This window comes from Lottia gigantea, assembly GCF_000327385.1.
Source record: "Lottia gigantea unplaced genomic scaffold LOTGIsca_63, whole genome shotgun sequence".
In the NCBI taxonomy this organism is placed as follows: domain Eukaryota; kingdom Metazoa; phylum Mollusca; class Gastropoda; family Lottiidae; genus Lottia; species Lottia gigantea.
The window spans coordinates 145,483-159,514 of NW_008710145.1; the positions used below are offsets into that span (position 1 = coordinate 145,483).

A 14,032-nucleotide genomic window follows, 5' to 3' on the forward strand; every position below is an offset into this window, starting at 1 on the left:
ATTAAATAAAGCAAAATCTTAAACTTTAAATCAAATTAATATATTAATGCTGACTGAACTTCAAATCAATATATTAATGCTAACTGAACTTCAAATCAATATCTTAATGCTGACTGAACTTCAAATCAATATCTTTATGCTGACTGAACTTCAAATCAATATCTTAATGCTGACTAAACTTCAAATCAATATCTTAATGCTGACTGAACTTTAAATCAATATCTTAATGCTGACTGAACTTCAAATCAATATCTTAATGCTGACTGAACTTCAAATCAATATCTTAATGCTGACTGAACTTCAAATCAATATCTTTATGCTGACTGAACTTCAAATCAATATCTAAATGCTGACTGAACTTCAAATCAATATCTTTATGCTGACTGAACTTCAAATCAATATCTTTATGCTGACTGAACTTCAAATCAATATCTTAATGCTGACTGAACTTCAAATCAATATCTTAATGCTGACTGAACTTCAAATCAATATATTAATGCTAACTGAACTTCAAATCAATATCTTAATGCTGACTGAACTTCAAATCAATATCTTTATGCTGACTGAACTTCAAATCAATATCTTAATGCTGACTGAACTTCAAATCAATATCTTAATGCTGACTGAACTTCAAATCAATATATTAATGCTGACTGAACTTCAAATCAATATCTTAATGCTGACTAAACTTCAGATCAATACCATATTTTGTCCAAACCATTTAAATCAGTTAAAAACTCAAGCCTCTATTTTGCTAACAAGTTACGTTGTTATTGACACGTTTTCTAAAAGTCACAGGCAATTATTCTAAAACATCCAAGATCTATCTACATAATCTTACAAAGTTTTAGCTAAATTGGATGAAACTCTACATTTTATCAGGTTATCTAGTCGTTACACATCCCCTTTCATTAAGTCAAATATGCAATACTTCAAAAATGGTTCATGGAACCTCCGTCAATGTTGATACAACCATACACACACAAACATATTTCATCTAAATCGTCAAAAATTGGCTAACCTCCACCATGCTACCAATCAGATTTTTACATGTTAAAAGTCAAGGGCAAGTACTCAAATATCATTCATCACATCATTGTCAAGTTTGGAAGAGTCCAAGATCTTAACAAATCCACATAAGAGAGTCTGCTATGTAAGTACAATATCTTGCCTAAAGCCATATAATAAAAAAACAGAAGTAAGTACTAATGAAACCAAACAGAAACCAGAATCCAATATATCACTTTTAGGTAGAAGCTGATGAACTTTTCATGAGGAAGTATATCAATCATAATTGATTTTTCATTTTTCCAGGACAATTAAAATTCATGATATTTTTATTGAATGATTAATATCAATCACAAAATTTACCAGAAAATATATCTTTTTAATGGATATTTTACTAAAAAGTCTTTGTGGTAAAAAGATATTTAAGTATAAAAATAGAAAAAAAGTATATGGTATTAATTATGTGAAGGTTATAGATCATAGCAGATTACAATTTACAATATAACCAATTAAACTTATTAGCTCGATAATTTAATAAATTTATATACTAGTATATTAATGATCCAAGTTATACAGCCCCATAATTTTCTTTTTGACAAGCATTGATTTATAATATAGTAATACCAGGATATGATCTTGTTATTTCTATAATTCCCAGGGGTCAAAATTTTATTTTCAAATAAAAAAATTCAATTACAAAATACGTATCAGAATCATATCAATTTTGTTCTTTAATTGGAGAATCAACAATTCATTGGTGTGTATAGATATTATTGACTTTTATCATAACAGATATCTGAATCTTTTACTATACTAACAAAGATCTTAGTATCTATCTATCTTAGGCTATTCATCTGATTGGTTTATAACTAAAATTGATTTTATATTTAGTTTTATCAACAATAATTACATTACCATATCTTATTTCCTCAAATCTGGATTTAATCTCAGATTCCAAGAAGAGTGACTAATATAATAACCTGTAATTTTTTTCATTTTTCATTTATTTATTATCATATTTTTTTCAATCATACTAATGACTGGATGAATTTGGAGAAAACCAAACTATGCCATTAACTGACTTGTAAATAACCTCACCTCAATGAGCATGTTGAACTAGTAGCCTTTTCTGAACTAAACTGACTAGGCACACAAATCTTGCAGTTATTAACTTCCATAAAGTATCAATTTAAAGGTATAATATATCACAATTCCAAGAGTATACCAATCCATAACTATAAAGTGAGAAAAATAAACAAACGCCCAGGAAAAAAACAGGCAAATAGAAAGCTTTGAAAAATATTACCTTCACATTTGACTAAAGTTGCCAATTTTATGATCATACAGAAGTATAACTTTGGATAACAATCTTATGCTCATTCAGAAGTATATCTTTGGATAACAATCTTATGATCATACAGCAGTATAACTTTGGATAACAATCATATGCTCATACAAAAGTATAACTTTGAATAACAATCATATGATCATACAGAAGTATAACTTTGGATAACAATCTTAAGATCATACAGAAGTATAACTTTGGATAACAATCGTATGATCATACAGAAGTATATCTTTGGATAACAATCTTATGATCATACAGAAGTATATCTTTGGATAACAATCTTATGCTCATACAGAAGTATAACTTTGGATAACAATCATATGATCATACAGAAGTATAACTTTGGATAACAATCGTATGATCATACAGAAGTATAACTTGGATAACAATCATATGATCATACAGAAGTATAACTTTGATAACAATCGTATGATCATACAGAAGTATAACTTTGATAACAATCGTATGATCATACAGAAGTATAACTTTGATAACAATCGTATGATCATACAGAAGTATAACTTTGATAACAATCGTATGATCATACAGAAGTATAACTTTGATAACAATCTTATGATCATACAGAAGTGAATCATGTAACGAATTCTGTCAATATTTGGACAGGTATAGTACTATTTTAAAGATTCTACGAAGCAATGAAAAATGTCTAAATTCTTTATTCAAGTTTTATTTCTTCAAACGCAAACCAAAGTACTTTTGATGACTTTTTTTGTTGTTTTGTTATTGTTATTATTATGCTATGAAATGAAAAATTATGAACACTCAGGTTTTTTATAATAGCATTTTATAAAGTAAGCTTACAGGTGTTAAAATGGGAAGGACATTAGTCTCATTTCGACCAGCATGGCATATTTCAATATTTAACACAAAATTCGTTAAAATTACTCTCAAATAGTCTGGACATTTTTGGGTCTCAGTCTATGGATATTAACTGGTACTGATATTTCTAATATAGCGCCCACTTATACACTGACATAGCATGAAGTCAGTGCCTCTTCATTATTTCAAGAACAAAACTAGAATCTTATTAGAGTATGCTGGCAACTAGGTTGCAATAAAAACACGAATAATCATTAATCCATGACAACACCTTTAACTTATGATATTAAAAAACGCTGGTTAAATCCCTTAAGAACTCTTCAAGATTAAAAATAAATGGAAAACACACAAATACATCAGAAAATTACTGAAGTTCAACACGAAAAAACTTTTGACTTCAAATTTCAGATAAACTGTTCAGATGGCACAATTATTAATGTATTAAATTTTTTAAATTTCGTATGTGTATGCAAGCATATTTTGCCATTAGTGACATCATCAATCACTTAGTTTTAGTGGAACAACAGGTGTCTGATTGAAAATTTAAATGGTGCAAATCGATGATATCAGTGTTCCCTATACATATACAATTCTTTAGAAAACCTCCCTTTAAGGAGACATAAACTACACCTAATATGATTATTAATAATTTGTTGAGTTAGTCATATATATCAACCAATAAACTGCAGGTTTAAAACTAGAAGAAGGCCAAAGCTTAAAGTGTCCTACTCTCTATACTTTTTTCAATTTTGACTACTGATCACAATATGCTCTATTTAAGAAGGTAAATTTTGCCCTCCACATGTTATGGTGCTCAGAGGTACTCAGTTGCATCAACCTTCATCAGTGAGAGCTGTGTACGTATTATGTTGTACAACATAACAACAAAATAATTTGTATTTCACCGGTGTATATTTAAATTCTGTACTGAGAACTGTTTAGAGAATACGTGGACAAGAATAAGCATGGTTCTCAGAAAGTAAAGTTTGCCTATCTTTTTCCGTTCTGTGAATTATGAGTTTTGTAAATTGAAGAAGTAAATAATACAGACATTGCGATTGAGAAAAAACTTCCAAGATAGGATGCTCAGAAATAATGTTATAAAATACCTCTCATCAAATCAGGAGAATGGAGAAACTTGTAATTTAGCAATGAAATTCTTGAATTATATAGTATATAATTATAGACCTTCCATTTCATTAACCCTTAAAAATTCAATTGTTATTTCATATCTATTTACAGTAACTTTAAAATAGGGATCAATAGATGTATTGAAATCTCCCCTTGTTACTTAAACCTTTTTACAACTATAAATAAACTCACACTGTGTTACACGTTGATAGTCTTAAGAAGTACTTGAAATGTACCTCAAACTAGGAATTTCACTTCCTACATATATCTTTTTCTATATGTGGCAGTCTTAAGAAAGGAGAGATAATTCTGAACACACTTAGATTCGTAGGCTCAAATTAAATTTTGATCATGAGCTGTTTACACTGTTAATGATTAGCTTAACTAAGACAAACGTTTCTGAAACTAAGGTATGACTGGTCTTACAGGTGGCTAATCTGTCCCTTTAATGCATGCTAAATATAGTGCGCCACCGTTTGATCTACCAAATTTCCTAAAGAGACAACTGTTTAATTCTGGCCCATTTTACACTAGGCACTATTATATCTGTTCTCTGTGCTGACCAGGCTGCAATAAATGTGTCCATTTACAGTAAAATCTGTGCTCTGAGAACAGTTCTTCTCAGTAGGCTTATCTGTGAAACTCTTGAAGAAGTTGAAATCGATCCTTCACGTCAGATGAAGGTAAAAAAACAAAAGACAAACAGTTGCAGTTCCCAGCAAGTGAGAATTAAGCCCAAGTAATTGAACTCTCTGAAAACCTTCAGTTCAGCAGAGATTGATAAAGTTGCTGTGCATTCATCTTGTTTTCGTTTCCAGGGAATATCATGTATGCCTAATTATTTATCCTTTCCTCAGATGCATGAAGCCAAGCCCTTATTACCTGTGTTTCCAGTTTCCACTGAGGGAAATAGCCGGCTTTAAAGCCAGTTTCCACTGTGTAAATCGCAAAACTGTTACGGCTTGGGAACCAAAAAACCTTTCTATATACGGCAATTTATCGGTGGCTAACTTTCACTTTACTTTAATCAGGGAAACACAAAAGCAAGCTTTTTCTTGTTTGGCAATAGGGGATGTACTGGTCTCTCCAGTCTGCCTTAGTAGTCTTTTACATCACGAGTTGTCAAAAATGTGCGACTTTGTGATCTAAGCTACCTTTACTTTAAAATTCTCAGTGGATAAGCTGTTATTAACTTCATTATTGCTACAAGTAAAATTCCCTGATTGTTTGTTCTCTAGGCCTACTGAATTGTAAATATCACATAAAATAAACGTAGGTCACATTGCAAAATATACGTTTCATAAGCATGATGATTAAAATGTTTTACCTACCTACTCCAAGTAAAACAATAGATGTAATAAAAATCGAACCGCCACATGTCTATGGGGTTTCAATATTGCACTCGGAATAAGTGCAGTGATATCACTACAGGGTACAAACTTACCCTCGAGTTAATCTGTTGCCGTAATTAATGCAAGGCCTGTCCAACGAAAAAATCAACAAGTTGGCAAAATGCAAACACCATAATATTGAGTGGTAATATTGCGTTTAAAAAAAAAGTATTTTACCTCACTTCAAATACATTTTTTATAATATTTCTTCAATAATGTCTTTTCTTATACTCCTTATATTCTCAATGATATAATATTTGAATATCGTTTTTATTACTGTGATGTTTTAAGAGTCTAAAATTTTCAACGTTTCACAGGTATAATTCTCAATCAAGAAAAGTTAGGGCTGGGCAATATACTGGTCACATGATATCTTATACCAGTACCGTATAGGAACGTATATTGTTAGAAATATCACCTGATTAAAAAACACTGAAATATCAGCGTATTGTGATATATCTTCAAATTTTTGTCCAGATAAGATCATCTATGTACACAATTAACAAGTCAATGAATATTGGAAACAGATGTTATTTTATGATGACTGAGTTTTTTGTTTTTTAGAGATATATTAATTGTTGTTAAAATTTTTTAGATAATAAAAAACACCACATTTTGTTTCAAAAACCAGTAAAAACCATACCCGTACTTAATAAATATCGTGATATACACTAATATCACATGAACAAATATTGCCCAGTCCTAAGAAAAGTTAAAGATAACCGATATTCGCCCAGCCCTAAGAAAAGTCAAAACTAACCAATAATATCTTAGCTCAGGTTTGCAGTCAATCTAAAACAAATGGATATTCATTAGAAGTTATTTTTCAGTTACCTCCTTTGTCCTCATGAAATTTAAACAAAGGTGTGACAAATTAACAGGCTCTCATTGTTTAAGTTACACAATCTGATAATAAGTTTAAAAGCAAATACAAGTATTTATTATTAGAAAATATTATGCTTCTAGTTCTATCACTGAGTGACCACCGTCATCAAGGTTAGTATTTTGCCACTCACGCTGTATCACAAAAAAAAAGCTGTATCGCAAAAAAGCTGCTGTACTGATGAAAATTACATTGCATTTAGCTGAAAATTTTAACACACAATGCAATGTGATACAGCTTATTTTCTTCCCTGCATGATCTTTGCTGTTATCAACAGATGTCTGCAACATAACAGACAACATAGATCAGATAAACGTGATGTGGACCTGCAGTGATTGCAGTTTCATGATCAGGTGACTTGGGCTTATCTTTAATGTGTAGAGAGCCAGTTACTTTCGATGTCACACATGCAGTAGAAGTGACAGGCGACTTGTTCAAGCTGTTGCTGCTGTTGCCACAATTTCAATGTCTTAATCTACGCACAAAGTTGATAAAGCTCAAACCACTCTTCAGACTGTTCTAATTTTTCATTAGCTTTATGAAGCTGATAGACCCTAATTTAGTGGAAACTGTAATTCGATTAAAAAAATTAAAAGGTAGCATGTAAAAAGAATACAGTGATGTAACCTATTTTCGTGCATATAAGGATTCAACACCGAATTTCGTCAAAGATAAAAAAACGAAAAATTTTTTTTATGTCTTAGATGTTTCCTACAAAATAATTAAAATTGGTTTATTTCGATTTTCTTTATGAATCCTTCACTTTGACCTATATTTCATGAGCAACCAACTCAGCAACGGCGGCAGAATGCGTCACCTATTTTCGTGTACAATGTTTGATCTATAAATAAGTCTAGAAAAACATGTTGTATGGATACCCGGTGGTATAATTAACTTCTCTTAGTATTTATCTTTAAAACCAGCGACTACCATTCGACTACCAATTAACAAGAAATACCATGATCAGAACGAGTTTGGAAGAATGAAGGAGACCGAGTAGCTCACGCCACACCATCCAGGACCGAGTTTCACCGCCATGTCATTCGACCTGACCAGATCTAACGAAGAATCAACAACCAAACCAACAACACCGAATCATCCAATTTGATTCAATCCAACTACCAACTACTACGACTACCAACAACTACCTAGTTTGCGAAATCAGCATCCGCTGGAAGCGAACGTTAACTTGTCATCTACCTACCGTATTTATCTTTAATATCAATTCATTATAACTAGTGACAATTCCTTCAAAGAACCACGATTTAATAAAAATAGTGACTGACAAAATAAGATACGTAGCTTGATTTTCTTGCTAAAAGTCACTGAAACAACATAAGAACATGGTCCACTTTGTGTTCCATAGAAATTTTCTGCTGACACAGAATCCGCTAGTTGATCACGCGACTTCATTCGTTGGAATATATTCTAGCAGACGACACTTGGAATTCAGATTACCGCTTGGGATTATAAGGAAATTTGGCCGATAAAAAATGGTGACGTTTGGTAATAACTGAAATCCGCCATTTTGTATTTGTCAAAGTATACATTAATACTTTTACCTTGCTAGAAACTACTGGATTCATTCTACTAGCTGGCATTGTAGAGAAAACCCATGTTTAACAAAACAAACTAATGCGGAGGTCGCGCAAGGTCGCTCATGTAAATTATTAATCCTTTCCAGAAATCCACGAATAATAGGTTTCCACGAAATTAGATTACTTGACTGTAATAATACTGTCGTTTCAACTTAGGAGAACGAAATATTACACAAGATTATTAGACCATAACAATTGTCAGTCCAAAACATGACATGCAACAAGTTAGTCTTTTATATTCAATAATATAAAACAGCTTACTTACCACGGGATTAAAATCATAAGAGATATTCCTGTCATCATCTTTCTCGGATAGTTCCGACATGTTAAATCATAGCTCTTTTATAAAGGAGGTACAAACAGTCATCTAATATAAATAGGTCAAGGTTGAATAAGGGGGACAACTCTTTTCATTCGATGATTATGTTACAAAAACAGACTACAACGAGCTAGGAATACGAGAAAATTGAATTGAATTCCAAAGTAGTCGTTTCTTTGATGACAAAGCATCAATCAAGAAAGATTAAAACAAATTATCATCGCTCTCAATAGGCTCCCTGGCAATTCCTTCGATATGTATCATGATTTTTAAATTTGAAAGATGGTTGCAAAGCTGGACCAGCCGCTTTCTAACGTCATCCAAATAACTAATTGAAACCATTTATTAGCTTCCCTATCTAACCCTCTTGGATTACGAATGCGCCTGATTTGATGATGTACTTCACAATCGGCGTTAGGCCTGTATAATTTCATCGCCCAAAGACATTAGTCCTCACTAGTAGTTTCTTATGATTCCCAAAAATACTATTCTATGCATCTGCAGATTGTCAATGCGAGTTTCAGAACCCGGGGACAAATTTAAACAACAGTTAAATTGATGGTAACATGAAATATTAGAGAGAAAATACATCAGAGAACTTAATTATATATACAAAAAACAATTGCAAAATTATTCTTTTATCAGTTGTATGGTTACTTGTTAGCTTTTATCATAAATTTACGCTGAAAGGTTTTGCATAATCATGCTATTAATAGATGTACAAAATGTAGGATTATCGATCTACAAAGTTTAATGCATGATTTCATTATGATGTGTAATAAATATGTATTATACAAGCTTGTCACTGTGATACTATTGCCACATGTACAGTATTTAAAGGAAATGTCCCGAGCCGAAAAACCCTCCCTGTTTTTCTGACTGATACTGCCATCAGTGCTGTCATCTAACATGCATTGCCTATGAAATGTACACTAACTTTATCGACAAGGTAATCGAGAAATATTTCAGCCAAAACAGAACAATCGTCTATAGCGCTAAGTCTATCTGATAAACAATTCTTCAGAATACTGACATCACTGAAATAAAAATGAAAACATTTTCTAGTACTTTGGCAAAGTGAAAACCACTTTACAGTTGGTATCTACTTATATTTCATAAAAATCGACTAGAGATGGACCACCACTAGCGATATTTTACTTTTAATGGGAGTAAATGCATTATAGGTACTCCATATTTTTAGGTTAAAAAAAAAACCTCAAAACAACAACGCTTCTTCATTTTCCTAATCAGTAATGTGATACTGACGTGAAACTTTCTGTCCTGCAGCCCTTTCAGGCCCATAGCCAGACCTTGTTTTTCCCCTATAGCTGCGGCCATGCCTCCTTTGGGATGAATTGCTTCTGCAGTTTAAAGTAAGATTTTTGTTCTTACCTGCAGACCTCATTTTGAGATTTCAGTTTAAACTCTGACGTACATTCCTTTAAACTTTGTTTGTATTTCAAATTCTTCCAACATTTTCTTTCCATTTTTATTGCTGAAAAAAATAACGTAGTACCAATATAACTTTAGACTTTGTCCTGCATAAACTTCCGTTTTAACTAGATATAACTTTATTAAACACATTCACTCTCTTTTAAAAGATCTTAAAATTTCGTTATATGATTTCCTAAAAATTCCATTTAATGTCATGAAAAGTTATCTTACCAACTCGTTCATTACATACAAAATTGTATATCTCTGTTGAAGATTGAAGGTATTTCTTAGTGCTCTCACTGGCATCACACTTGTACGCATTCTGGCACTGCATGGCCAATGGTAATTGTCTGGAAAAATGATCAGATATGCTTTTTGTATCCTCACCCTTTCGAAAATCATTTTTTTTGTATTCTCGTTTCAGCTATAACGGATTAAAAAGCTTGTGTATTAAGATAATGTTAATTTACATTCTTTCGAAATCAATTTTGTACGATTGTGTTGAATTTTTAAATAAATAAACTGAACGATTTAAAAAAAAAATTATAAAGATGAATGAAAAAGGCGAGAAAGCGAGGAAAAATGTGCGAGGAAAAAGGCGAGAAAGCGAGGGTAAAAAAAAAAGCTCGCTTTCTCCACGTCTCGCCTTTTTTCTCGCTTTCTCGACGTCTCGCCTTTTTTCTCGCTTTCTCGACGTCTCGCCTTTTTTACTCTCGCCTTTTTCCTCGCTTTGTCGCGAGAAGTCTAGGGTAATATGGCAGTAGCAGGCTTCCATAAAAAACAACAAACGTCTATTAATATTGTATTCATATCACATTATGTATTACATGTAGATAGATAAAGAAACAGACAACTATTATTATGTACTGTACCTGCAAATATTAATAAGGTTTCTTCCCTTGGACAATGGTTCTAGATTAAAACTTTGTATAGCATTATAAATTGGTGTTAATTCTTTGTAACAATCATAGACTTGCCAGATACAGTCATCGTGTTGTTGTTCTAACATGTTACTTTCACCTGTAAATTAAGAGAAACGTACGAGCAATGTAAAATAGTCTACCATTCGCCATTTCCGTCACCAGGTCTCAATTTACATGAGCTTTGAACGATTGAGAGAGGAAGAGCAAAGTAATAAGAAAGCTTTATTAGAATTACAAGAGTATAATCCCTGAATATAACTGATAATATAAGTAAAGCAGCATTTAGATTACTTCGGTCTCCTTTTTAAGTGAAAACAGGCGAAGTGAAAATTAAAGAGTTTGTCACGCTCTATCATTTTCTGTCACTTCTTATTATTTTGTGCATCATTCAACAATCAAAGCAATTATGGCACATAAAAGAGAGTTTGTCATCCGAATAATTATTTCTCAGTTTTTGTAGTGAAAACAAAATATAAAGTCAAAAACAAAAGAATGTCCAGAAAGTATTTGACTTACCTTTTCCAAACACAACAAAAACGAGAAATATTAGAGGCACCATGTTTATAATAGGAGTGTCGTATTCAATGATTTATTAGAATGTATTTATACCCTAAAACTTGTCTAATATATTCTGATAGATAGGAATTAGTATAATATCCCAATCTAAAATCATGTATAAATCTGAAGGGTTAAACACCAATAGTATGCTTGATTTAAAATTGCAGTAACTCGCGTCATGATACATTAAAGAAGCAGTCCTGTTTTGTGTTTTTTTTATGATTAAAAGTACTGACCTTGTTCCTTTTATACACAAGTTATTCGTAATGACATTCTGATGTTTTACAAAAATTATAGATTGACTAGATGCATATAAAGACAGATGCTGCTGGCCTTACTAACTTCAGTGAATCTGATAACGTATCTTCAGTTGAAACTTACTTCCTGATGACACATACGTGCAATATGCAGAACCATAACTTTTGAAAACATGCAGGATTTGTATAAAAGTGATAAAAGGTTTTTACAACACAGTGTTGATAAAGGAATTATGGTACATGTATTATAAAAATATTGTGTGTGTGTTTTTGTCATGTATGATGCCGATGTGGCCCTTACTCTTTATTGTTATGATATTCTTTATCTCAGATACCAATCTGATGGGTAAAACTTGTAATTGTACTTGGATAAAAAGATCACAGAATAATACCATTTGATCCCTATATTGTTATATATTCATTATGTGTATTGAATATAAATGAGTATTGATCCATGCCCACACCATTAAATAATAAATGTCGATTTCGGTAGAATATAAGTTTTGAAACATACCAATGCAAAGCGTCAAAAGCGACCAAGTGGCAGATTAACAATAAAAGTCTTATTGTCAGCATGTCAGCAAGCGAAGCAATCCACATTTTTCTTATTTTCATTTTTTGTGTCTTCCACTTTTCAAATTGATAACAGATAACCAAAACAAACCAACGACTACCATTAGACTACTATCAACACAAAACATAATTACCATGATCATAACGAGGTTTGGAAAAATGAAGAGTGACTCGAGTGACTCACGCATACTACCAGGACCGAGTTTTATCGACTTGCCATTCGACCCGATCTGATCTGATGTTTTCAACTAATCATCAGTACCAAACAACCAACTTCTGTTAGAAGCCGACCTTAACATGTCACCTATTAACCAACCAACTGCTACTGATATACTACTGTCGTCGTACTGTTGTCCAAAAGTTGAATATTACTGATTGTTTTTCAGTCAATTAGAAAATCAGCTTTATATCAGTAGCATACAGACAGTGCAACAGTGATGTTAATAAAAACATAAAGTTTACATTTGATATAAATACTCAATAGCCCTCTTTGACGTTAAATTGGCTCCTGAGAAATTGAAATGTAACATCTCAATAAAATTACGCATGAAGGAATTAATTCTTATTTTGAATAAAAGATCATGACCGATTGAGACTGCTATAAATCCCAATTTATAATATATCTTAAAATGTAGGCCTAGAAGATTTTAATAGGTATAAACCTTGCTGTATTCCTGCAGATGTCACCAGCAGAAAGATTCGACGGACTAATAACTATGGAACCTGACAGTGACTATTTCTCTCATCGATTCTCGTCCACCGGAAATTTACGACAAAAGCGAGAAGGCTGAAACGAAAAGAAACAAAACGTAAAAAGCAAGGAAAAAATCGGGGAGGGGAGAGCCGCAAGAAATTTTCCCTAATAATGAATCAATATTTGTTATACTCTTTGACCTCATGACCATTTTTACAATTTCTAAGAATTTACATTCACTATCCTCTACAACATAAATCATTATCAATATTTTAAGTGGTAATTGGTATTTATAATATTATTCAGTTATTCCAACAATTACTATAATAATATAAACTCCTTCAAAAACAACCACTGGCCTTTCTCTTTATCTTGGAACAGACTCGTAGCCAAACTGTTCGGAGGGGTAATGTTTGTTTGCCGCAATGGAATTGGTCGATTGTCAGAATTTGTCAGCATTGTCCCATGTAGTTACGGGCCTGTCTTGAGATCTTCATATACAATCCATGCATTTCAAATGAGAGGTACATATACTTCCATATGAACTGATTCATTCAGTACACAATACAATATCAACCAGTTTTAGATGTATAAAAATCCTTCAGTTGCAGAACAGCTATATGATAACAAAGTTGTTTTTGAAGGAATTGTGCGATTTTCGTACATTTCTAGTACTTCTAAAGATTATTCACATATATTTAAGACTCAGATCAACCACCCAAAATAGCGCACCTGTTCCCGTTAATTTATTAATATCTCTGATTGTTATATAATCATATTTTTCTCGTACTTTCAGATTTTTTGTTATAATAAAGTTTTGAAACGTCTTGTGGTCATTTCATTGCTCTGACCCCATGACTAACATTCAGTTAGATATAGATGTAATCACAACGGTCCCAAAAAATCTGAAGGCCAATACTTTACCGAGGTTTGAAAACACAATAGAAGTGATTGGATTGAAATGTTTTAGACAACTTTATAGCTTCCGTTTATGATGTCAGAGTAAAGCTACTCAGAGTGAGGTGGGGTACAAAAATCGAGCAATCAGAATTTAGAATGCAAAAAGAAAACTGCT

At 32.1% G+C, this 14,032-nt stretch overlaps 1 protein-coding gene across 1 annotated transcript; it reads right to left on the reverse strand.

Moving 5' to 3' along the window:
• Window positions 1–9,422: 9,422 nt before the first annotated feature.
• LOTGIDRAFT_167001 (hypothetical protein) lies at window positions 9,423–11,434 on the reverse strand (the record flags this gene model as incomplete). The annotated part of the gene is made up of 5 exons (XM_009064474.1): window positions 9,423–9,555; window positions 9,911–10,013; window positions 10,184–10,302; window positions 10,825–10,972; window positions 11,392–11,434. The coding sequence occupies 5 exons, from the start codon at window positions 11,432–11,434 to the stop codon at window positions 9,423–9,425; spliced, it is 546 nt and encodes a 181-aa protein (XP_009062722.1).
• Between the last annotated feature and the right edge of the window lie 2,598 nt (window positions 11,435–14,032).